The sequence below is a fragment of the Notechis scutatus genome, chromosome 1, assembly GCF_049901735.1.
Source record: "Notechis scutatus isolate UNSWTSFEM ecotype Mainland chromosome 1, rNotScu1.2, whole genome shotgun sequence".
Classification (NCBI taxonomy): Eukaryota; Metazoa; Chordata; class Lepidosauria; order Squamata; family Elapidae; genus Notechis; species Notechis scutatus.
In genome coordinates this window covers 152,025,966-152,052,513 of record NC_142009.1, presented here as the reverse complement: position 1 = coordinate 152,052,513, position 26,548 = coordinate 152,025,966, and the positions used below count along the sequence as shown (strand labels likewise).

The 26,548-nt window shown below is 39.9% G+C and overlaps 1 protein-coding gene across 4 annotated transcripts in view; it reads left to right on the top strand.

Moving 5' to 3' along the window:
• Window positions 1-26,548, top strand: part of KIF16B (kinesin family member 16B) — a 150,482-nt gene that overhangs the window by 54,544 nt on the left and 69,390 nt on the right. For 2 of the 4 annotated variants that reach the window (XM_026668490.2, XM_026668485.2), the window contains exons 15-20: window positions 1,723-1,860; window positions 17,528-17,610; window positions 17,861-17,949; window positions 21,444-21,476; window positions 21,711-21,764; window positions 24,146-25,486. In XM_026668490.2, coding sequence (XP_026524275.1) covers window positions 1,723-1,860; window positions 17,528-17,610; window positions 17,861-17,949; window positions 21,444-21,476; window positions 21,711-21,764; window positions 24,146-25,486 — 1,738 coding nt within the window. The remainder of the gene's footprint in view (window positions 1-1,722; window positions 1,861-17,527; window positions 17,611-17,860; window positions 17,950-21,443; window positions 21,477-21,710; window positions 21,765-24,145; window positions 25,487-26,548) is intronic. The other 2 variants (XM_026668491.2, XM_026668486.2) reach the window with 1 other exon arrangement.

Below are 26,548 nucleotides of genomic sequence, written 5' to 3'. Positions count from 1 at the left end.
AGCAATGTGGCACAAAGTAGCTGTGTAGCAGCCTGACACAAAGCAGCCACCCACAAAGCCCCAATCACCTCAGCCCAGCTGCCCACATTGCCCTGTACTCTGATACTCCTGCTGTCCTGTATGCCGCTATACCAGATGATCTTTGCCAAATTCATGCTCCCACTGCTGATGAGGCATGCCCGCTCTGGCCCTTTGTGAAGTAGCTGTCGGCCCTGTGAGGCCCTCTTCCACAAGTCTCATGAGGAAACTATCATGTGCAACCTGGGGAGGATATCCTTTGTGTGGCCAGCAACGGCCTCGCAAGGGGCCAGGGTGGACATGCTTGGTCAGCAACAGAAGTAAGAAGTTGGCAAATGGCAGCTAGGGCAGCAGGGGATATAAAGTGCAGGGGTTCGAAAGGACATAGACAGGGACAAGATTGGAGGGAATTAAAGCACCCTTGCAGTTGTAAGTGCAGGTGGACTGCAAAGCACCCACATTTTGATCATGTGACGGGGGGGGGGTTGTTGCAATGAGTGTAACTTCAGGAACCACCCATAACTTCCTTCATTCAGCATCACTGTAACTTTGAACAGTTACTGAAAAAATGATTATAAATTGAAGACTCCCAGTAAAAGAAAGGTACGAAGCTGGGACACACCTTTCAGAGAAAATTCTATGAATTGTGAGTCTGAAACCAGGCTAGACTGATTTGAAAATCATCATTCCAGATGTATCATTTAAGAACCATTCTGTCCATTCCACAAGGGAAGCATCTGATTCTAAAAAAGAGTGAAGACACTAAAGGAGTAGGAGCAGCCGCTGGTCATGTTAGAAGAAGAATAAGAGTGCTGTTTCCGCTTAACTGAATGGATAAGACTTCCAAGTATGCTTAACCACTTATTAGGTGGAGGAGTTATACATTTTGTAATCGAGCCCAAATTCTGAAGAATTCAATGTTACGTGCTAATGGGACCAAATCTCTCTATATTTACATTATGATACTTAGCACAATTTATTTCTTCCTAGGATTCATAACAAAGATCAAGTTATCTTTGACCACTTCCAGTGCCTTAATGATATCTCAGGAATTAATCATTGTTACAGCTGCACAGATCTCCAAAATAGGACAGGTTACAAAACCCAAAATTACTTAAGAAGCTGTAAAGCTGATGATTTTATTATTACTGAGATCATACATGGTTCTCTATATCAGAATTCCCCAGCATTTCTGGATTTACAGACTGCCCCGGGGCGGGGAGGGGATAGTTCTCCCTGAGTGGTGGGCATGCACATCCACCTCTCATGCAAATGAAGTGTGTGTGCACACACTCTTGCCTGCTGCTTACACAAGTGGGGATGAGCGTGTGCTTTCCCCTCACTTCTGCAGCCCGATTCCAAATGTCTGAAGGCCTGGTAGTGGGCTGGGGCCCAGGGGTTGGGGACCCCTGCTCTATATGACTGTCTAACACAATATAATTTTCAGTGTCCACTAATATCTAATTATTTCATGTTTGAATTGTTATTTTAAAAATGTGTACATTTTGATCTATTTCTTTGCTTCTTTGTAGACCAGTTTACTTATCTTGCTTATTTTAAATATTCGTTCTTTGTACACAGGCAATGCAAAGAAAATATGAAATCTAAGAATTAATGGGATAAGTGTTAATAGATTAAAACTTCAGGATTAGAAAAATAAAAATCCTATTGTAATAGTTACTACAAATCTGTTTTTGTGTTTAGTACTTCATGGTCTTGATTTGGAAAGTGAGCACTGCATTTTTGAACACTTCAATGGAACGGTTCATTTAATACCGCTCGATGGAGCACAATGTTCTATAAATGGAATTCAAATCACAGAGGCTACACAACTCAACCAAGGTATTATCCTAGATAGTTCTTTGCCTTTTCTCATTTCAGATCTCTTCTACATATTTTATTGCAGGTTCAGCTGTACCGATGATACATTAATGAGATGCATGTACTGAACTTGTCCAATCCAGTCTTCTCTGATGCTTTTCAAATGTGTTTAGATTGCATTTTCTATCATTACCAGCCATCATGCTTTCAGTTCCAGTGCATCTGAAAACTGTCAGGCTATGAAGAATATAGTGAGAATATATATTTTCTCACTAAATATAGTGAGAAAATGTGTTTGTTGTATGTGTACTGGTGATAGTAGAAATTTATTTTAGTGGAGATTAAAACAGTTTGTGATTTCAAGGTATCTTAGGTATAATTTCTCCACAAAATGAACAGAAATTAAGTCATCCTAGCCATACATTGGAATGGAATAGATGCAAGTACCTCCAGCTTATCTTAAAGAAATTAACCCTCACATCAGGAGAGGGAATATTTTAATTATTTATTCATTAAGATTTATAAGGGCTGCCCACCTTATGAAAAAGTGACTCTGGTCGTGTACAATAAGTCTATAAAACAGTTAAGATATAAAAAAATGATTACTATTGGAAAAAAAAATCACAAAAACTAAGAAATGGCGGCAGATGTTAACAACAATGGAGCCACCGCAATTCCTTCCCAGTCCCCTGAAGATTTGACAGTGCAAGGCCCATTTAATTCATCTGAATGTTTCCACTAAACTTGTGCCTGCAGCAATGTTCAGTTTGCTCAATTTCATTTTCAATAGTGTCTTGAAAAAAGATGTTCCATTTTATTTTTTCTTTACCATTCTTATTTCATCCTAAAATCTTTCTCATGGCTTCTGAGTACTAACATGAAGGAAGGAGATAAATGGTTACAAGACTGCTATAGCTTTGCCTGTTTTAAAGAATTCAGTTGTTCTGAGAAATGCAAGGCTTTTCATCAGTTTCCTCACTAATCTACGGACAAAATCAATATCTCCAGCTGGATTATGGTATTCTAGATGCTTGTGTTAGCCCCTAACATAGCATGCATCTATTTGTAATGTGTATTTCTCTCTCAGGGCTTTATAGAACACCCTCACACTATTCTCCTGAGAGCCGTTCGGATCATCCAGAGAGTGGGAGGTGCTTCAGTCTACGTCGTTGATGGCTGAGCTCAATCACTGAGGAACGCTCCGCCCTCCATCACGTGGCTCTCTTGCGTTCCCCAGTTTGCGCTCAGCCGTCGTCAAGTTAGGCTGTGCATTTCTCACTCCTTGGCTGATCCAAGACTTGCTCTCAGGTTTGGAAATATTTATAGAGAAAAACAAGTTATTTTCCTTAGCCTTCTGGCGCAGGACTGGGATTTAAGGGAGCGCGTTTTTTCGCCCCCAGGGTTGTAGACGCAGGCGACTTTCGCTCGGCGCTAATTCCCCCAATTTGATCTCTTGCCTGCCGTTTCTCTCGCTGCGCTTGCAGCAGCTTTACTGATCGCACTGATAAGTGCTGCTGGTATTCCCCACATAGCGCCGCTCGCCCTAAGAAGGGGCGAAAACTTACTGCTTGGCTTCCTCGGCCTCCTTTAAGGCCGAGAGTAAAAACTTCATTGCCCTGAGCAGCCCGGGACTTTAGCAATGTGGGCGATCGCCTCTAGGGCGCCCCACGTGGCGGGCGCCATCTTAAAAAATAAAATAAAAAGATTGAGGCCTCATAGCGCTGCGAAGTAACCGGCCCTAGCACAGGCCTCTCAGCCTGTAGGGCCTTTGCTAATTGGTACAATTTAGTAATTGTTGGCTTCCCAGCAGGCTCAGGGCAAGTGATTGCAGCCTATCCCTCCCGGTTGTTGCCTGGGAGCTCCAGCTGCCAGAGGCCTCTCTTCCAGCCTCAGGCGTTTAATTCGGATAATTGGCAATCTTTCATTAATAGAGTAATAATAATAATATTAATAATTACAATTATAATAATTATAATAGTAATAATATTAATAATAATCATATATTACTAATAATAATATTAGAACAAGAATATTAACAATAGTTCTAATTCTAATAGACATTGGAATATCTGCCTGTATGCAGGTCTAGATATTTCCTCATATATAGGTTTATATTTATACTCACATATAGATAGACCTGAGTGAGTTTATTCCTGTAATTTTTTTCTTATTGATATTGTACCTTAGCATTCCAAGTCTCATTGGATTGTTATCCTGCTTGTGCAGATAAGTATTAAGAATTATTTCAACATCTATATTACAGAATTTATACATCTAAATTCCAAAAGGGGTGTGGGCCAGCTGAAAGGACATGCGACCTTTGTTGTAGAGTCGAACCCTTGGCGAGCCAACCGCCTTTAACTGTATTACTGTCCTTTCTTGTACAATGGCAGATGACATTCCCACCAAAGGCCCTTCTTTGAAGGCCAAATCCAAATCCTACCACCTGCGCAAACAGGCTAAGGAAACTCCTAAGGAAACACCTAAAGAGACCTCTAAGGCTTCTCAGAGAGGCGCCCTACGACGTCACAGGGCTCTCGAGAGGGAATTTGACAGGCGGTCCAGAGAGACACAACCGGTACTTCCAGCACCCTCCGCTCCTTCTACCTCCAGACCCCCCCTCCTCCAGATTGTTTTTCCGTCTCCAGGCGCAGCCCATCCCAGGGACACCAGGCTCCCGGCCCATCAACCAGACAACCTCCTGAAGCTACTTTCACGCCCACGGCCGCTGGTCTTCGCCAGGAGGAGGCCCCCTCATCCGAGATCCCGCACATACAGGCATTGATGGAACGGGCCATTCGCCAGAGGATAGCAGAGGGCCTTCAACAGATGTCCAGGTCTACTCCCCCTCACTGGCGCCCGAACACGACCCACCATCAATGAGGTCCTCGCCTAGATCAGACCCTACTCGTGGTCAGGTACCTTCTCAAGGGGCAGTCCTCTCCCAGAAAGGGACCCGGAGGAGGATATAGAGTATCTAGACCAATTTGGGAGGGAAGAGGAAATGGAATGGGGGTCTATGCAACAAGAGGAGCCCCTATCGGAGGTAGATCCTATGGAGGGGACATGTCTGAGGATGAAGGTCTCACCCCGGACCAACCCACTGTTGCGGGCCTGTTCAAGCCCCACATGTTTAAATCCCTTTTATTCAAAGCCAGGAACATCTCTGGCCTGTTGGTGCAAACCTCCTCAGCTCTCCCCTCCCGGCAGAAGGTCAGGAGGACGCCATCTTTAGTCAACCCGTGGTGGAGGCGGAGGTAATCCCGGCTCCACCCCTATTTCATGACCTGGTCTCAAATCAACTGAATTCTACTAGGGCCCCTCCCGCCCCATCCAGCCTGGACAGGAGGTTCTTTAACCTCGAGTCGAGTTTCTGTGACTTACTCAACACCCCGAGGTGGATGAGCCCATTGTCGGGTTGGCCTCCTCGTCCTCCCCAGTGACCCCCTAGAGGCTCTGAAACCCGAGGACAAGAGGTCCGAGCTCGCCCTACGTAGAGCTCACCAAGCGGACTCCTGGGCCATTAGATCAGCCACTGCGGCTTCTTTCTTCACCAGATCCTCGATCCGGTGGCGGCAACTGAAGCAACATGTTCCCACCTCCAACACAAGGGCTCACCAGGACATAGCAAAACTGACGGCCTGGCGGAATTTTCCGCTGACGCCACCTTCCATGCGGTCAAGTTCTCTGCCCGGCAATAACGTCCCATGTCACTGCTCGCCGCCTGCTCTGGCTTAAACACTGGCAGGCGGACGTTAAAAACAAAGTTAAGCTGGCTACTGCCCCCATAAAGGGGACAAACTATTTGGCACGGCTCTGGACCCCTTGCTATCTGAAACCCGGAGCAAGAGAAAATTTCTCCCTCCTCTGTTTCGGAGGTCAGAGTCTAGAGGCCCCAGCCATTTCGGAGAGGCTCCTCCCGCCCTTTCTACCAGTCTCCCTTCCCGCCAAGGTACTCGAGACCCCCGCCTCCCGACCGTTCCAGCCCCAGGATCGAACCGATCCGGCCGATAGGAACAGGAGGGGCAGCGGCTACAGGCGCCCTTTCAGGGGCTCAGGAGGGAGGCCCTTCCGGCGTAGATAGATCCCGTCCCTCTCCTCCCATCGGCGGACGCCTCAAGCACTTTGCCGACCGATGGGACTCTTCCACCTCTGATACCTGGGTCCGTGATACCATCAGACTCGGCCTCACGCTCGAATTCAAGAGCGCCCCCTGACTTCTTTCTGGCGTCCCCCTCAGGGACCCCATCAAGCAACCTAATGGATTCAGCAATCCATCATCTTCTCCAAATACAGGCCATTCAACCCGTCCCACCCTCCCAGCGGGGCAGGGGTTCTACTCCCACCTTTTTGTAGTCCCCAAATCCTCCGGAGGATGGAGGGCCATCTTGGACCTTAAACGCCTTAACCGTTATCTGGTCTATCGCAGGTTCAAGATGCACACCCTGCAGTCCATCCTCCTCAGCATCCGCCAAGGGGACTGGCTATCCTCCATAGACCTCTCCGAGGCCTACCTCCACATTCCAATCCGACCCTCCCATTTCAAATTCCTCAGGTTCTGCTACAACCACCGCCACTTCCAATATGTCGCCTTCCCTTTGGGCTAGCCTCTGCCCGAGGACCTTCACTAAAGTCCTCGCGGCCCTGGCGGCTCATCTCAGGAATCTCCCGGTCCGCCTCCATTGCTACCTGGATGACATCCTCATCCTCTCTCCCTCCAGACCCCAAGCAGAGAGGGACATCAGGGTTACTATCTCGGCCCTCCAAGACCATGGTTTCCTAGTTAATTGGCAAAAGAGCCAACTATCCCCATCTACAAGGATCTCCCACTTGGGGGCTGTCATTGACTCAGTGCAGGGTAAGGTGTTCCTCTCCCCGAGAGATTCCTTAGTATCCAGGAAGCCGTCAGGCATATCAGCGCTCCAGGAAGGTTACAATTTTAGAATTGTCCAAATTACTGGGTAAAATGGTTTCTTGTATCTCCATTGTTCCATGGGCCCGTTACACGCTAGACCCCTACAATGGTCCCTGCTCCCATTCCAGCGGACCGGCAGAAGCAACTCAAAGGCCACAGTCAAGGTACCTCCAAAAGTCCTTACATCTCTCCTCTGGTGGACCAGCCCCACCATCAACAAGGGTCACTTCATCAAGGAGCCCCAACGCCTCACCCTCACCACAGATGCCAGCCTGTCCGGATGGGGCGCTCACATCCTCTCGCTCTCAACACAGGGCACATGGTCTCAGGTAGAACGGGGGTGCAGTATAAACTGGCTGGAGCTCCACGCCATCTTCCTGGCCCTGCGCAGTTTTCCTCCCCCAAGTACGGGCGGCATGTCCTCATACTCACGGACAACGTCACCGCCAAGGCTCACGTCAACCGTCAGGGGGCACACAGTCCATCCGCTTGATGAGGAGGCCGAACGCCTCTGCCGTTGGGCAGAGCGCAATCTCCTCTCCCTCAGAGCCGAACACATCTCAGGGGACTCAAACACCCAAGCGGATTGGCTAAGCAGGACCACGGTGGACCAGTCCGAATGGCGCATCCACCGTCACTATTCAGGGAAGCGACCAGAATGTTCGGTCTCCCGTTAGTAGACCTCTTCGCCTCCCCACTCAACACGCAACTCCCAGGTTTTCTCCAGGTACCCCTCACGGGGCCGAGAATCACGACGCCCTCCGTTGCCCCTGGCCCACAGGGCTCCTCTATGCCTTCCCGCCTCTAGCCCTGGTTCCCAGAGTTCTCCAGAAGCTCATCTCCGAGAGGGCAGAGCTGATTCTGTAGCACCCTTCTGGCCCAGGCGCCCCTGGTTTGCGGACCTCCGCAACTTATCGGTGGCCCCTCCCTGGAGAATCCCCCGACCAGGATATCCCTCTCCCAGGGGCCCTTCAACACCCAGACCCTCAGTGGCTCCAGTTAGCCGTTTGGAGGTTGAGCGGGGCGCTTAAGGAAAGAACGGTTTTCCGACCAAGTTATTGAGACCATTTTAGCCGCCAGGCGACCTTCAACAACCCGCATATACATACAACGCCACTTGGAAGGGATTCTGCAAGTGGTGTCATGGTCTCAGATCAACCCGCTGTCACCTTCCATAGCTCAGGTCTTGGAGTTCCTCCAAGAGGGCCTGAGGAAAGGGCTTTCCCCAACACCCTAAGGCGTCAGGTCGCAGCGCTATCCACAGTCATTGACTGTGATAACCTGGTTCCCTTTCCCACCACCCCGTATTCGGGCATTCCTCAGGGGGCCACCAACCTGTGTCCCCAACCATACACCGATACCCTACCTGGGACCTTAACAAGGTCCTGGTGTCTCTGACTAAGCAACCCTTTGAGCCTCTCAGGAAGCCTCTCTCCAATTCCTCACATTCAAAGTGGTATTCCTGGTAGCTATTACTTGCCCGCCGCATATCGGAGTTAGCAGCCTTGTCGGTAAGGAAGGACCTTTGCATATTTCATGCCGATAGGGTGGTCCTCCGACCGGACCCTACCTTCCTGCCCAAGGTTAACTCGACCTTTCACAGGGCTCAAGAACTCATACTCCCGAACTTCTGTCCCAATCCCTCGCGGGAAAGGAGAAGCTTTGGCACTCACTAGGCGTAAGACGGGCCCTACGCATTTACATTAAGCGTACCCAACCCTTCCGGAGGTCAGAATCTCTCTTCCTTTCCTTCCAGCCCAAATCCTTAGGCCACAAAGTGTCCCCGTCAACCATCGGCCGCTGGATTAGGGCTACCATTTCCAAGGCTTATTTGTCCCAGGCACTGCCAGTACCCAGGGGATCACAGCACACTCCACCAGAAGTGCAGCCACCTCGGCGGCTTGGGCCACCCAGGCTCCAATTTCTGATATTTGTCGGGCAGCCACTTGGGCATCCCCCTCTCCTTTCATTAGACACTATAAGATTGACACCTTTGCCTCGGCGGAGGCTTCGTTTGGTAGGCGAGTCCTCCAGCGAGTCTTCAGGGAACCTCGGAGATTGCAGGACCAGACGGGGTCCCTCCGTAGGACAGCCAAGCTTTGGTATGTCCCACTCTCTGGATGATCCGAACGGCTCTCAGGAGAATGGGCGTTGGTTCTTACCTGACACGCCATTTCTCTGGAGCCGTGAGGATCATCCAGCCCTCTAATTGCCGTCTGGTGGGGCCTTGTTTCGCCAATGACCTATTTAGCATAGGGAGAGCAGAGCAACGTCCTTCTCTTCACCTTCGTCTTCACGCAAACTGGGGAACGCAAGAGAACCACGTGATGGAGGGCGGAGCGTTCCTCAGTGATTGAGCTCAGCCATCAACGCGTAGACTGAAGCACCTCCCACTCTCTGGATGATCCTCACGGCTCCAGAGAAATGGCGTGTCAGAGTAGAACCAACGCCCATTTTATTTAAATTTACTATTTGCATGCTGAGGAGGATAAGAAGAAATACTATGCAATTTAGGGTTCTACAATGATATAAGTATGTTAAATTGAGACATGTTTTTGTTTTTCTTCATGGCATTATGGGTTTAACTTGGAGAACACATGTTTTAGAAGAAGATATACCGTATTTATCGGCGTATAACACGCACTTTTCCCCCTGAAAATAGGGGCAAATGATGTATGCGTGTTATACGCCCGATATAATGTTAGAAGCCTTCGGTGAATGCTGCTGGGATCGGGATCAAGGACACAAATGAAAGAAGGGGAGGGAGGAAGCAACCGAAGCCTGTCCTTCTCTCTGGGTCAGCTCTCTCAGTCGCTCTCTCGCTCCTCCATCAGCACAGGAAGAAACTGCTTCAAAGAGCGGGGAGCTTTTCCTGTCGCCACAGCTTCCCTGAAGCGCCCGTTTCTCCCCACCCCACCCCGTCCGCCCGCCCGCAGTGCTCCGTTCTGCCTGCCTGCCTGCCTTCGTTAATGGTTGAATCGGAACAGCTTCGGCTGAGTAAAAGGCGAATAGTTATTATTCTCAGCCGAAGCTGCTCCCAAACAACCAGAAACTAAGGCAGGCAGGCAGAATTTTTTTAATTTTTTTCCTGAAATTTCCCCCTTAAAATGAAGATCGTGTTATACGCCTGTGCGTGTTATACGCCGATAAATACTGAGGTACATATTCTGAATTCACTAAGACTACTATCTTAAATATAGACAAATGACAACTGTCATATTTCATAATATATTAGCATTAAATATATAATGCTTATATCATATATAAGGAGCCTTGGTGGCGCAGTGGTTAGAGTGCAGTACTGCAAGTCATTCCTACTGCAATTTGGCAGATCGAATCCCACCAGGCTCAAGGTTGACTCAGCCTTCGATCCTTCTGAGGTGGGTAAAATGAGGACCCAAATTGTTGGGGGCAATATGCTGATTCTAAACCACTTTGAGCAGGCTGTAAAGCACTGTGAAGCAGTATATAAATCTAAGTGCTATTGTTATTGCTATTAGCTTTTAAGATTTGTGTATTAGAACTATTTGTTAAATATTTTTAAGTTTGAATTTAAGGATCTTTAAATACCTGTGTCAGAAATTTTTAATTAGCTTCTTCATGCTTAACTGTACCCTTTCATTTGAAAAATAGTATTAATTTGAAATGGTTGGACAAAGAAGGAGTTGAGCTATATTGTGAAGATAATGAAGTAAAGTCTTGCTAATAACATGAACCATATAAGTAATGTTGTACAGGTTTAGAGCCAGTAAACAGGAAAGGGAATTCAGAGACCATTATTGTCACAGAGTAAGGGGTGTTCAGAAAAAATAGTTATTTAAATAATTTTATTCTACTCCCTATTTTAAAAATCTCAAAGTAAGTTACAGCCAAAATTTCTAACCTTGTACTAAACAATATTTCCTTTCTATAAAGTGTGTGTGTGTGTGTGTATTATTCCCTGTATTATTCCCTGTAGTTTTCTTGCCAAGGTTTTAGAAGTGAGTTGCCATTTCCTGCTTCCTAGGGCTGAAAGAGCGAGTGACTGGCCCAAGGTCACCCAGCTGGCTTCATGCCAAGGTGGGACTATAACTTATGGTCTGCCGATTTTAGCCTTATGCCTTAACTATATTAGGCAATCAGTTAGCATATAACTAAGGTATGAAATTTGCTATTGAAGAAATGTTATTTTCCATGGAGTACTTTTACACCAGATACGGATATACAATACATCAAAGCATAAATTGATTAATTGGCAGTTTTATACCAGGGGCCAATAAGCAATATCCAGGGGGAAGTGGGTTTACAAGCCCTCTTTGTGACTTATGCAAATCTACTTTTGTTTAATTGGTTATATTATATTGTTAGTTAATGAGCCACAACCCATTAGGATATTATTGTCAGGGTGATTAATAAGATTATCCTTACTGACTAGGTTATTTATATGTGTATTAAAATATTCCATAAAGGGTGGATCAAAAGAGATCATGCTTTCCTAAACACAATGGAACTCTTACCCCAAACAATGTCTAAGAATTTGTAGCTAATAAATGTGATATAACTTAAACCAAAATATCTTGATTTCCAGCATTAAATGTTTCCAGCCATCTAGTGTATTCCTTAGTGACTTGCTTGCTTGCATTTTACTTACCTTGTTAGCACTTTGTTACTTTAGGCATGGCTGAAAATTCTAGCTTCTGCTGACTTTAAAGTGTGATTTGTTGATTTATTTCACTGTGTTTACTGGAATTCCTTATCAGAATATATAGGAATGGAAGTTCAAATAAAAAATATATATCCTTTTTTTCCCAAGTTGTAGTGATGACCATTAATTTTGAAAACGATATTGATAGGCAATTACCACTAGCATTGATGATGTTACCTAGTTTGGGTATTGAAATGTCTGCAAGAAAACAACCAAGCTCTGAAAACATCAATTACCACTTTGCTGTGATGGGAGAGTTCAATAGCATCAATGACTGTAAAAGTGATGCTTGCAAGAATAGGAATTCTTAGCTAGGTCATCCTTCTAGTGAGGTCCGAAAGGGAGGAGATCTTTGGGTAATCTACCACAGGGTAGAAGGAGGGAGGATAGGTGGGCTTTGCAGACATGAGACAAACCAACTTATATAGGAGAACTTTAAATTCAAAATCAAACTTGGAATAGCAAACCATTTTTTTTCCATTCTGCCTATGTCTATAATGTTTGGATGAATTAGTGATGCCAGATGTTAAGACTCACAATTTGGAAGACTTTCCTCTAATTACAGAGGGAAAGTTTGAACTTTTAACAAGCAGATCTGAAGACAGAAATATGGCCTGAACAAAGCCCTAATAAATTATATATCAACAAAGGATCCACTACTGAAAGAAAATTTCATCTTTTAGTAGGAGATATATCGTTGGAAAGTAGAATGTGAGAAGCATGAACCAAGCAAAATTTGAAATTGTCAAAAATGAGCCATTTTAAATCAAATACATGTTGTACTATTCATGTCATGAAACTATATACAGGATTAATGAAATTTGACCTACAGAATTTAGAGTCAGAATATAAGATCAATGCAATGAAGCAAGTACTATACATGTAATTTATATGAAAGAGAACTAGAGGAGCTATGAATGAGAAAACTGAAGTCAGAAAAAATTCTGTCATATTTCACTTTTGTATTCACATTCGTTATCCATATATTACTCTGTTTTTTTTATTTTATCGCATATACGTAAGTAGTGGGCAGCTGACAGTGGTGTGTCATAGTTCCGAGTAATGTTCCCATGTTTTTGTTATAATTAAAGAATAGATACCGTCCACCCCTCTCGTGTCACAGGTCACATTAGCCACCCAAGCAGGTGATGAACTTCTCAGCACTTTCTCCTGCCGTTGCTAGGGCACGCTGATTTAGCCCTGGTTCTCAGGAGTCTTATCATTGTTATATCTGGCACATCGGAGGAAAACATTCTACATTCCATAAGTCCCTCTCCCCACCCCCCATAAGTATGATAACTAAGACACAAAGCAAAGAACATATGGCTTCGGCTAGAGTCGTGTTGAGAGTTGACAAGTGGTTTATTTGGCTTACAAAGTGGCCTTTAGATGAGAAACCTAGATTACATAGGATAATGTAAATGTGTTTGGAGTAAAAAAACATATGTTTGGACTTTGGTTGTACTTGCAGTATGTTGGCCAAACTGTATGATAACTTAATGATATTGTGCCCTTACTATTAGTAGGATATTATGTATGTTGCACATATGTAACAAAATCTGGTCTGCTTCTTCTTGAATTTACAGTACTAATGTACTAAAAAAAACCCTCAGTTTTCTATTCTGACCCACAGCAACTGGTTATGATGGCAATCATGTATATATTTTCAGTTACAGTGGATTACGTTTATATCAGTTACATGGCAATGAGCATTAAGCAACTACTACTCTTCTTCCTCCTCCCTAATTTTACCAACATCTCAAAGTCTTCATGCTTAACTTACTATTCAGACAACAAAAAAGACCATATATTAATTGTATGGATGTAATTGGTATCACATATCACCTGCCCTTAACAAATATTTTTAAACTCTAAATCCCTTTTGGTTGTGCAGTTGACTTAGATCAAAATGACATTTCCTTCAAATAAAGTTGGAAATACTGAAATAACTTTTTTGCACTGTTTAATTACTCTAAAATTAACTTGTTTGTAGAAATAAATCCTACAACCAAAGTTTTCTAAATATTTAAACCTATTAGTCATGTTAAATTCTGTATATGCTTGGTAAAATGTAAATTTTTATAATATTGCAATATAAATGTGCCACATAGAATTACTTTTCCCATTGATTTGTAACAGTTGATTGAGTGAATATCCTTCAAAAAGAATATAGAAAATTTAACTTTCAGATCAAGAAGAATGTTAAGTAACAAGTATATGTTAGTCAAAAGAAACTATTTCATGGCATAGCTGCTAGAATTGCAACTTCAGACCTAGTAGTTGCAAAAGTTGAAAAAAAAAACCAGTCCAATGCATCACATAAATTACAGTGAGAGTATTGAAATAGCATGAAGTTATATGAACAGTAAATCTTTAATATTAGCCTGGGATAAAGTTTAGTAAGAATTGTTAGTATAATTTTGAAGAAAAAAAAGCACTAGATCCTTCTACTCTAAGAATCGATGCAGTAGAGTCCTAACACTTTATTACGTTTTTATTTCTATGGTGGATTGGAATATTTACATTAAAATAAAGGCAAACTGAAGTACAAGTATTTGAAGAAATGTGTAAGCCGTGTCACATGGAAATTACATTCATTTGATACTGATTTCTATCTATAAACTCTATTGACAGAACTATGCTGGAACACAGAATTTACCAAACGGAATGTAATTACCTGGTTATATTCAAGATCACTTAGGTGATACTTCACAGAAAATCTTATGCCTCCTCATTTGTAAACCGTATTCTGTTTTCATATTGAAAATTAATTTTCCCAGCTTCTCTTGCCCTGCTGAACTGTTTAATTTTCATTCTTTTCAATATATGCGATGGTTCATAATATTTATAGAATGGAATCTAGGTTTTTAATTTGAGTCCCCAGATAATTTTTTATCTCTCCAAGTCAAGAAGAAATGTTTGAGTTATTCTCAATTAGAGCAGAATATAGAAAGCTAACTCACTTGGAACAATGGTATGGTATGGGTTAGGCAGATCAGATTCAAGATATAAATTCAGTTTTTTTTTTATTCATTTGCTAAAGCTTATAAAATCACTCCATGCAACTTCCTTCATTTATTATAAGTCTAGCATTAAAATACAGTTGAGATGAAAGCAAAATTAATAATGACACAAAAAATAAAATTATTATCATAAGCCACTATACAGTCATACTTCTCATAATTCACAACAATTGCTATTTCTTGAGGAGCAAGTCAGTAGTCATCCATCCCCAAATAGCCTCCAAGGTCTTGACTGTCTTAGAAAACAGCAGCAAATATGTCACCAGCGTTATAAAAAATCAGATGGTGCAGAGGCTAGGCTCACCTCAGGGTTCTTAATGGTGACATTCCTTAGGGCTGCTGCATTCTGTAATTTTCATATGATTTGCAAGGGCAGCCCTATATAGAGCAAATGTGAAGGAATAGAGGCATTAGTGATAGTTTGCAAAGTTATGAGGTCCTAGAATGAACACAACTTGTACACAATATAGAGCTATGCATATAAGTCTTCCTGACCATGGCCTCCACCTCCCCTTACATTAACTGTGATTCCAAGAGGAGTTATCCCCCTCCTTTGACCTCATATGGAAATGAAATTAGACTTAAAATGGTCAAGCCCCATGAGACCCCTTTGTGGACATCTCCAAGATTTGACCTATCTTCTATACATCACTCTCAAATGAAACTGCCCATCAGAAACGATTACTGCAAAACATATTCTCAATTCTGACTTCACAAGTATACCATGCTCATTACTGAAGATAACAGAAATCTAGCAGGACCAGGAAGGCCATACTCCCTCCATCCCCTGTTCTACCACAGTTCACCGCAAAAGCAATCAATGTCTCATCCTGGCTTGAAACTAAGTGAAAAAGATTTAGATATTTTGCTTCATCGATAACACCATGTAACTACAGGTCTGCTGCCTTTTTAAGAACATTTCCAAGAAAGATAGGGTTGGAGAAAGGCTAATAGCTGGGTCAAGTAACAGCAAGTTGAAAAAAAGATGCACTGCCACTTTCTTCAAGTCAGCTAACATGATCTCATCACTCAAGGATGCATTTAGCCACAAGCACTTCATCAAAATGAAGTTACCTTTTGTCAGTTTTCACCAACCAGATATAATAAATATCTAATCCGTGGTGCTGATGTCACAGAAGATCCTGTTCATTTTTTATTTTTTTGCAAATAATTTGGTAAGACTCTGTGTCTATCATCCCTTTTAAACTTGCCCAGCAGTTTCTATATGCATGTGGTTCTCCCCCCCCCACCCCCCACCCCACCCCCGGGATGTTTGGAAAAATAATCACAGCACTCTAAAAACCTATCTTCCTACTGATAATAGTTTGAATTGCTCTAAATAGGGTTAATGCATGACAATCTATGGAAGCAATAAATGCAAAGTATTAATGTTGTGCCACTCTGATTGCCATAGTGTAGACCTGGATCTGCGCTCATGTATGGTTGTATTTGTTCTTCTTGATCACCGATGTTCAATCTATTCTGCCACTTCCATCTACTCTCTCCTCATTGTGAGAGAGTAGACATAATTGTATAGTAAAAACCATTCTGATCATGGTCAGAATACTTATAAAGCATATATCTGAATGAAATCTCTGCACTAATTCAGACTTCTCCTTCCTGTACACAAGAGGAAATTCCAGACTAGGCTATACCACAGCCTTGCATGGAAACAAGCTGTGGCAATATCAAGTTCTAATTTGTCGAAATGTTCTCCTATACATTTTTCAAACATGGACCCCAAGTTTCATTCAACTTTCTCATTAATCTATTTGTTTGATGATAACATGGAATGGATGTGAGATGTTCCATGCTATAAGTAGCTCTTAATTTCCTCATGATCTCTGACAGGAAAGTAAGTTGCTGCATCTGTTAGGATCTCCACTGTTCAACCCATTGTGGCAAAAATATGAATTAAAATTTGATTTATAGTCTTAGTAAAATTCAGTTTAGAACTGCTGTCTTATGCCACCTAGTGATGAAGGCCACAAGAGTTGATACAAAATGGTTGCCTTGAAGGATCTAGTGCGAGATTTGTCTTATGTTGGCTATATCTGCCAATCTCTGGTATAGAGCTTCCATGATAGGGAAGGATTATAAGATGCAATTATTTCTGCTATTCTCCGCCCTCTGCATGCATGCATTCGCCCTCTGAATGAATGCATTCATTCGTTCCAGACTGTATATGGCAGGAAAGTGACTGAACATCTAAAATCCTGTGAAGTTTACCAGAGGGTGAAGAATAGCGGGAATGTTTATTTATTTATTTATTCATTTATTCATTTATTCATTCATTGGTTCTACTCATCCTATTTTGTCAAGAGTAGTTATGTGTTAAGCTTGATATACTTATGAAAATAGGCACATAAATCTCTTAAGATTTGCTACACTTTCTTGAAGCAGGTACCTGAACTAGATTGGGAGGGTGGTCTTGCTGATTAATAAGACCTTTCAACTTTTATGAGTATGTCTTTGCATGTAATTATTAAAATATGGGAGGAAATACTATTTCTGATGCAGAGTATCATGGATTGCTCTGTGAGAAATTTTGTCTTTGCGAACTTTTGCTGTAGGTGATCAGTTAATACAGCAATTGATATGGTGGCTATTATATAGTACAATTTGTTCAAATAATTTGGTACAAAAACAATGCTCTCCGTGTGAGTTTTTATGAGCTTCCACCCATTTTTTCTTTTCAAATATATTTGTGTTTCTTTGTGTTTGTTGAAAAATAAATATTAGAAAACATATGGTTATGATGACTAAAACACACTCTATTCCACTTGAATCATTTCAAAAAGCCTGGAGGATTTCTTTTAAATTGGGATAAAAGTTTATTGCCAATAAATGGTTTTCTCTTGTTCTTAAAATATCTGAGTAAGCAATTTTACCCAGCTTAAAATACAAACATCATACATTTCATTTTTAAAAGTGGCAGTCTACAGCTCATTTTCTAAAAAATGTATTTTTCATTCCATGATGGAGTAAACTAATTGTGTTTTAGTCTGAATTGAAGAAATATCTCTGCCTTTAGTTTGCTTATGGCTTCAATGATTTTCTTGCCAGGTGCTGTAATATTACTTGGGCGGACCAATATGTTTCGATTCAATCATCCCAAGGAAGCAGCCAAACTGAGGGAGAAAAGAAAGGTGAGATTATTGAATACTTAATAAACTTCCATTACTTCTAAACGTAAGTGCCTGAGTGATCTTGGTGCAATAATTTGAATGAGATTAAAGTACAATGTTTATGCTCCCACCCCAAAATTTTCTTATGCAAAAAATATTGTCCTGGAGGAAATTATCTATGTAGTTACAAGGAGTCAAAACCAACTTGATAGCATATAATTGATCAATCAGTTAATTAAATAACAATTAACTTTTCTGTTGTTTTTAACAGAGTGGATTGCTTTCTTCCTTCAGTTTGTCCATGTCAGATCTTTCAAAATCTTGTGAAAACCTCTCAACAGTTATGCTGTATAATCCAGGGTGGGTTTTTTCCTCAAATACTTTTTATGGCAGATATCAATATATTGTATTTATATTTGAACATATAATGATCTTTAATTACCCTACATGTATGCAAATAATGTCTTAATATTAATTTTTAAGAGAAAATGGAGAAATGTGAGAATCGGGTACAAAAAAAAAAATCTGCCTGATAACTATTCTAACAGCAGAACTGTCTTTACTACAGTGAGTTCTAGCAGACAGCTATCATTTTACTCCAAATTATAAATAAATTTAATCTTTGTTTTTAGGATGTTGTAGGCATGAACATTTCCCCCAATGAAAATATTTTGTATAACAATCTTATATTAAGAAGTGGCCCCAAAAGTTTGAAGACGTAAAATCTAAAAAGAAAAGGAAAATGCAGGATTTTAAAAATATGATTATAAAGAAACACACACACACACACACTTATTTAAAATGATAATATTTTTAAAATTCTGGGCAGATGACTATTAATTATAATTGTATGTAGCTGTATTAAAGTGTAAAGCTGTGCAATATTTACTGTGATCCAGTAAATAGCAATTGCAATCTTTAAAAGAATTCCCTTGTTTCATGTATTAACTTTAGACTACTACATAGATGGTTAGAACAATTTCCCCTGATAATACTTGTTTCTTGCATGGGTCAGGTGACCAGAAATATCTCTTCCCTTTTCTGGGTGAAAAAAAAAAGCTTACAACTCTTAACTATTTGCATGTTCATAGGTAGGTTTTTTTTTCAAACCTACTGCTTGTTTCTCAGTAATCTAGTTAGTATTTCAGTCTACTTCTTTTAACCTAATACAGTCTACTTTTAACTTAATACAGCTATGTCTGTAATTTACTTCTGCTTAATGTGTTTTCGATCTCCACTGTGCAGAGCAGATATATCTGTCACTTCAAATGGTGGTAGTGGGGAATAAGGCATTCAATAAAATGTCAAATTTTGCTCTCTAGCCCCCAAATTGCTTATTCTTTTAGATTGTAAAAAATGTTCTATATTCACTCTCTTGTATTTTTGCCACCGTTGGTGGGCAGGAGGTGGGGGCAGGCATATATATAAGTTCTTGAAGTTCACTTACGTTTCCCAGAGTTGCAGTTTGCTTGGGAGTAGATTTGCTATTTAATTAAACCACCACCACAGCAAAAGACATATTAAATGCAATCATTTAATATGACAGGTAATTTGCTCCCAAGAAAAATGGCCCCTCAGCGTCAGACCAAAGTCTGTCTACTTCAGCATTCTTTCTTCAAGAGTGGCCACAGATGATTTCTGAGAAGCACACAATCAGCCAGGCCTGGGCATAGTTTGTCTCTCATTGTTTGCACTTGAAATCCTCTTTTCTCTGACCCTTATGTAGCTGCAATCATTAAAAGGCATTAATCACCTATATGTTTCTGAGAGTGATGGCCCAATAAAAATCTGGAAAATCTTATGAAGGGGGAAATTGGAGTTTTCTGGACCTTTTTCCTTCAAGGCTTATTTTTGTTGCCAGAGACACTGAAAAATTGGATTAATATTCCTAATATTTGATTTTCAACTGAAACCCAAGTTAAGGTGCAGAAACAATTATTGCCAAGTAATCAACTAACATTTTAAAGTGTGGCAAATCTTTATTTATAACCTGTCCCAAAAGCTTCAAGTGGCGGGGGAGAGTGGGGGAGTAAAACATTAAAAAAAGAAAAAGAAAAAAAACCCAAAAGCTTAATAATGGATAAGTAAATGTAATTACCAAAACAAAACCATAGCAAGCAAAGATCAAATCCCAGATGGATGCACAGTCAGTCAGTTGGAATTGGAAGCACATTGGCATAAAACAACTTTAACCTGTTTGTGCAAACTGTAGCAAATTGGAAGTTGCACAAAGTTCTAGAAGAGGGAAGTATTCCATAAGGTGGGAGGGAGGCTGTTATAGAGATGATTGTCATTCATTCATACCCTGTGGGTGCATGACAGGAAGAACTTTCTTTAGAAGAATGATTGTCTGATAGAAAGTATTTCAGGTTCAGCAAATGAGACTTATTAGACATGTATTTAGAATCTTGTCCCATCTTTCTACAACTTTCCTCCTGAAAATTAATGATGTCTGTATCTATTCCATAGTGTAGAAGATAAAGTCCTGTGTTGTTGTTTGTGTTGTTATGTGTGGTAACCTACAGTTAGATTTGTACTCAAAGACTGGTGGAAACTTAATAATGTTTCATCAAGAACCCAAAGATTTATTAAGGTAGCTTTTAATAATATAGACAATTCTAAGCAGAATGAGGTGGGCTTTTTTTCAAAATTAGGATGTTCAGGTCCAATAAATTTGTTAATTCCAGTTATGGAGGAAATCCTTTAAGTATTGTTCCAAGGGCTCTAATCACAAATGGTAAAATAATGGATTTCTTTTTCCATAAATGTTTTACCTTGATATGCAAGTCCTAATATTTTTAATTTTTTCCACTTGTTTTTCCTCAATCCTAGCATCACCCAGTATAGCAATATCAATGAAGCAGTCTTTCTTCTTTTTGACAAATGTTATATCTAGGAGGCTGTGCCTGTTTGGATCTTAAAGTCTCATAAGATTTTAACTGGCTCTTTTTACAAAACCTTCTCACTTGGCGGTCCTAATAGTCTCCCCTTATCCGCCTTACTGCTTGTTCTTTAGTAAGTGCTTTATAAAATTTCTTATGCTGAATGATCAAAAAGAACCTAATGAGTTGTCTGTCAGAAAAGTAAGTACTGCAGTAAGAAGGGCATTTTTTTTGCTTTATAACAACCTGTGTCAAACCAAGGTTTGCTTCTCATATGAAGGAGGCTAGAATTAATTTATGAAACTCTAGATGGTGAGGCCTGGAGAACATGGATAATAGTCTGGTAACGCGATAACACCTGTTCAGCGGAGTCTGCTAAACAAATTTGGGAGTGGAATTGAAAGAGAGTCCCAAAGGTGCTTTTTCAGGAGGCAACTGGACATTCTTGTTTTTTTCTTTGAAGACGTTTCACTTCCCATCCAAGAAGCTTCTTCAGCTCTGACAGGATTGTGGGGAATGGAAGGATTTATATTCTTTGCAGACAGCTGGTCATTTGCATCCTTTTAGAGGGTCGTTGAAGCACTTGGAGGTTTATCTGTGTCCTCAGGGTCATCTGAGTAGTGCTCCTGGTTCCTGCATTCTGCAATTTTTCTCTGGAAATCCATTCCTGCTCCCATTCAAAGGGTGTTCATCCCAAATTGTATAGCTAAAAGACTTTCCAATAATATATACATTGTATCTTAACCTGTTTGTTATTTGCAATGTCCCCATGAAAATTGAGCCTGAAAGTTGGGAAATCTGAATCTTTTGCAATGTTTCCAAATATAATGGCTAGTATTTTATTAATTATGCCCTTCATATTTTCTTTTTTCTTTTTATCCCTGAAACATTTCTGTTGTATAGGAGTTATTGCTGTTTTTCTTTTTGCTTAATTGATTACTGTACTTTATTTCTCTCCACATCTTCTGGCAGCCTTTTCCCTATAAAAGGACCAGTCTTTTTAAGGTAGAAAAAAAATATTTTTTTTATATTGAGTGCTTTACTTGCATGGATCTAACATGTAGAATCAATGCTGATCATTCTTCTCTCATGTTTAATGTTTCTCTAACATGGCTACAAATTAGATTGTACATAAAACTCATTTGTGGAACATATTAAATTATAGAAATGCAGTTCTAATAATTCATCAAAATTCCCTTACAAAAAATTAATGTAGCTCTTTCCTTTTTAAAACAACAGATTAGAATTTGAGAGACAACAAAGAGAAGAACTAGAAAAATTAGAAAGTAAAAGGTATCTTATGTTAATATTTCTTTGTAAATTTATATTGTTGATATGAGTTTTTGATTTTGCTAGAATATTTTAATGATAAAGCTTAGGGATTGAAAATAAGCAGATTTCATTCTATATTTTTTAACTTTCTAACAGTTTTCTTTTAACTGTAAAGAGATCTAATGGCATTTATATTATAATTCAATTTGATTTTATTTGAACTTTGTAATAATCATAGGAACAGATTTCTGTAGCATCTTAATACACACGATTACTTGGGCTCTTGTCTTGATGGAGCAATTGGGACCATTTTGCATATATTATCGCACTGTCCTTTCTTTCAAACATAAACTTTTGATTTATTTGTGCACCCTTTAACCTCATGTTATGTTTGGCCAAATGAGTACACTAGTCTAATTTTGGTAACAGACAATTTAGAGAAATCTTTAGAAGGGTTGCTAAATTTTGTTTGATTATAATTACTGTGAGAAGGCTTTAACTTAATATTAACACTGCCTGATTTTTGCAAAGTCTGTAATTCTATTACTTTCCTTGGACTTCCTCCCATCATTTTATTTTTATTTAATTGAGTTGTAATACATTTGATATTTTGCTCTTTGAGCACAAGAAAATTTTAACTATATTTTATGAAGAACAAAGATAGCATAATTCCATTAGGACAATGGTACTTCTATGATCGCAGTAGAAAATCAATTATGAGAACATAATTATATGATAGAGACTAAATCTACAGAAAATATTGCTTCAGGGATATATAACTTTCATTCCCATAATTTTGTATCCCATATATATTAATATGTTTAATATTTATTTAAAAACACATGAGCATATTATTTATTCAGTCATGGAATGGGATCAAAATGTGCAATGGCAGCCATGGAAGTGTGATCCAAGCCCACTCTTTTTACACATGCCTATGCTGTACCTGTTAACTTTGCAGATGTTGATCCCTTTTTCAAAATTCACAGATACTGCAAAAGTCTCCCACAAGTCTCCTACACCTTTTTCCAGGGATTTTTTTTTAAATCAAGGGTCTGTTTTCTGTGTAGTCCAAAAAATTTTTCCATACACAGCAACAACAACAACAAAATCAATATTCTAGGCTAAACTGGAAAGTTTGAAAAAGAAGGTTGCGGACAAATGCATTGGCAACTCATTGTAATTTTATTGCAAAAAAAAAAAAAAACCAGGGATATTGGTAAAATCACCAGAACATGAATTCTATTTGAGGGAGACTTTATTTGGATAAAAATCATAGAAAGAAAAGGCAGTATAGAGAATATTGGAAGCATTCTGAATTAAATTCTACATAGGATTGTTTCTGCTGATAAAACAAAACATTGCCCTATGTATATTTTCCTGAACATTCATAATAAAGGTTTTAAAATATGTCATAAGTATTATGGCATTTTCTACATTAATGTGTAAAATGTTATATATAAAACTTATTTATTTAAAACATTTATATAGCCATCCATCTTATAACAAATTCTAGGCAGCTCCCATCAAAAAAATAAAACAATATAAAACCATATTAAATCAAAAATCAATCACATTTAAAAAAAAACCAAGTCAAGCTTCCAATATGGTCACCTCATCCCAGCCCTTTGGAGCTTTATGGAAGGTTAGGGAGATAAAGATCTGCCAAACTTCAAGCGGACAAATGAAAGGGCTGCCATGAGAAAGACACACTTCCTTCCTCCCATAAGATGTCTGTATTACTAAGAGGTGCTTGTTCTATCTGACCTAGAGGGGACAGGTAGATAAGACTGTCCTGCAGATAACATAGCTCCGTAGCATATAGGGCTTTAAAGATGATGACCAGCATCTTGAATTTCATCCCAAAAGAAACTGGAAGCTGGTGCAGCTCTCACCACATAGGTGCTACATGGACAAACCTAAGACACCCCCCCCCCATCATCATACATACTGCTGCATTTTAAACCAATTATAGTTTCCTGGTGATCTTCAAGGACAGCCCCAAATGCACTTCAGAAATCTAAACGGGAGGTGTCCAAGGTATGAATGACTATGAGCAAGGCCTCCCAGTCCAGGAAAGGATGCAGTTGGTGCACTGGATGAATCTGTGCAAAGCCCCACCCGCCCACGTATCCTCAGCTACTACCTGTTTCTCAAGCAGGAGCTATGAGTCCAAGAGGCCTCCCAAATTGTGTACCAGCTTAGTCTACAGAAGTGCCACCTTATCTAGAGTCAAAGATGAAATATATAGTTTTAATTATCAAGGGTTGCTCCTCAATAATTCCATTGAGAAATATAATTCTCCAGTGTAATTCTTCGAATATAAGTCAGTTATATTTTCAGGTAATAGTCATTAGTTATATCTTTAGATAAATAACATCTCTCTCATTAAAATATTTTAGGAAACTCATAGAAGAAATGGAGGAGAAACAAAAAACTAACAAGGCTGAATTAGAAAGAATGCAACAAGAGGTAGAATCACAACGTAAAGAAACTGAAATAGTTCAGCTGGAAATCCGAAAACAAGAGGAGAATCTTAAGAAGAGAAGCTTTCACATAGAAAATAGGATGAAAGATTTATTGGCAGAAAAGGAAAAATTTGAAGAGGAAAGATTACGGGAACAGCAAGAAATAGAGCTTCAGAAAAAGAAACAAGAAGAAGAAATTTTTGGTAGCATTAAAGAAGAACTTCAGCTATTACAAGAGCTTAATCAAAATGAAAAAGCAGAGAAAATGCAGATTTTTCACGAACTGGAAAAGCTTAAAAAGGAAAAAGAAGACCAGTATTTAAAATTGGAAGTGGAGAAAAAGAGATTGGAAGCTCAGGAGAAAGAACAGGCATTGTTGGTGGCAAATCTAGAAGAACAGCTTAGAGACAAACAAATCATGATACAGCTGCTAAAAAGAGGGAATCTGCAACGAATTGAAGAAGAGAAGAAGAACCTGGAAGACATCAGAGAATCTCTCTTGCGAGTCAAAGAAGCCAGATCTGAAGCAGAGGAGGATTGTGAAGAGTTAGAAAAAGTACAGTGTAACTTCATGGATTTTAAGAGAAAACAGCTAGGACAATTAACTGGCTTAGAAAGAGATTTAGTTCAAGAAAGAAATCATCTAGAAAAACAGATGATCGAAGAACAAGAAAATCTGGATTATTTAAAACAGGTACACACAGAGCATTTAAATTTCGACAAAGACACACCAGATGCTGCATTAGCTGTGGAAGAATGTAACAAAATAAGATCGTGTGAATATAGGTTGCACCATAAAGAACGACAACTTCTGTATCTCATTAATAATCATTTGCCAGCTTTACTGGAAGAAAAACAAAGAGCTTCTGAAGTTTTAGACAGAGGCTTGCAAAGCTTGGACAATACACTTTATGAGGTTGAAAAAGAAATGGAAGAAAAAGAAGAACAGCTTGCCCAATACAGAGCCAGTGCCAGTGAGCTTCAGCAGCTTCAAGAAACGTTTGAATTCACGGCCAACGTAGCTCGTCAAGAAGAAAAGGTTTGGAAAAAAGAGAAAGAAATTCTTGAATCAAGGCAAAAACAGCAGCGGGAGGCACTGGAACAAGCAGTTGCTAAGCTGGAAAGGCGGCACTCTGCTTTACAGCGCCATTCTACCCTAGAAATCGAGGAGCAAAAGCAGAAACTTGCAACTTTGAACAACAGTTGTAGGGAACAGACAGGCTTGCAAGCAACAGTGGAGGCCCAGCAAAAAGCCCTGGAACAAGACCGAGAAAAGTAAGAAGGATCAATTTTGCCCTGAATGTATTACGCAGGCACATATTCACATTCCCTGTAGTTTCAATGAAAATAGTTTTAGTGCTGCAATATCAATGGAAGTATCCTGATTTTATTGTAATTGTCTTCTCTAGAGGTTGTTGGGTCAATAAAGCAATGCAGTATTGCTTCCTATGTAACTGCATCCAAGGAAGAAAAATCTCCCTCACCCCATTTATATTTTACAATCAAACACGTTAAATATAATAATATTTCCAAGGTCGTGTATAGTTTTGCCCTCAAACATTTTTAATTCAGTTTCTTGGCTTCTCCTTTGTTCACAAAACCATTAAGTTCTTTTGAAGAGGGTTCTCCCCCCCCCCCCCCAATCCTTTTGGGGAAATATCTAAAGCCCTGAAATATTATACAACAAAATCTATTCATATTTTGAGTACTTTGAGGAAAAGTGGACTTATGTGGAAAACGATTTATGTAAATGTGGCTATTCTACAGAAAAGAAAGAGTGACCCAATCTTTATCTCCGAGGTTGAATATTCATACCTGAATAATGAATAAAATCATTTTTGTAGAAAGCATATTCTTGCAAATATTCTTTGGTAGCTTGATGGAACTGAAAAAGCCAAATTCAAAAAAAGGTTTTGTATTAAAAAAAAAAATCCTTACTATATTTTAGTGCAGGTTTGAAACGATTGTTTGTGCGCGTCATATGCAGTAAGGTGTGCATATTATTTTGTTTTGCACTGTTGCAAATATGAGATAGTATATATTTGAAACAAATATTGAAAATCCTGAAAGTTAGACTTCCAAATCAAATATTATTTTTTTTACTTAACAATACATAAAGTACAATTTTATGGTAGATTTCAATGAAGCATCAGTTGACAATAGACTTTCAGATATATGTAAAAACAACTACATTCCCCAGTAGTTGAAATACTTTAAACATGGTTTTAAATTACATCTGTAATTTAAATACCATAATTTGACTTTTGCTAGTTCCTGTAAAATGATTGAAATCATGATTTACGTTCTAAAATAAAGCAAATTTGATGGATGTTACTA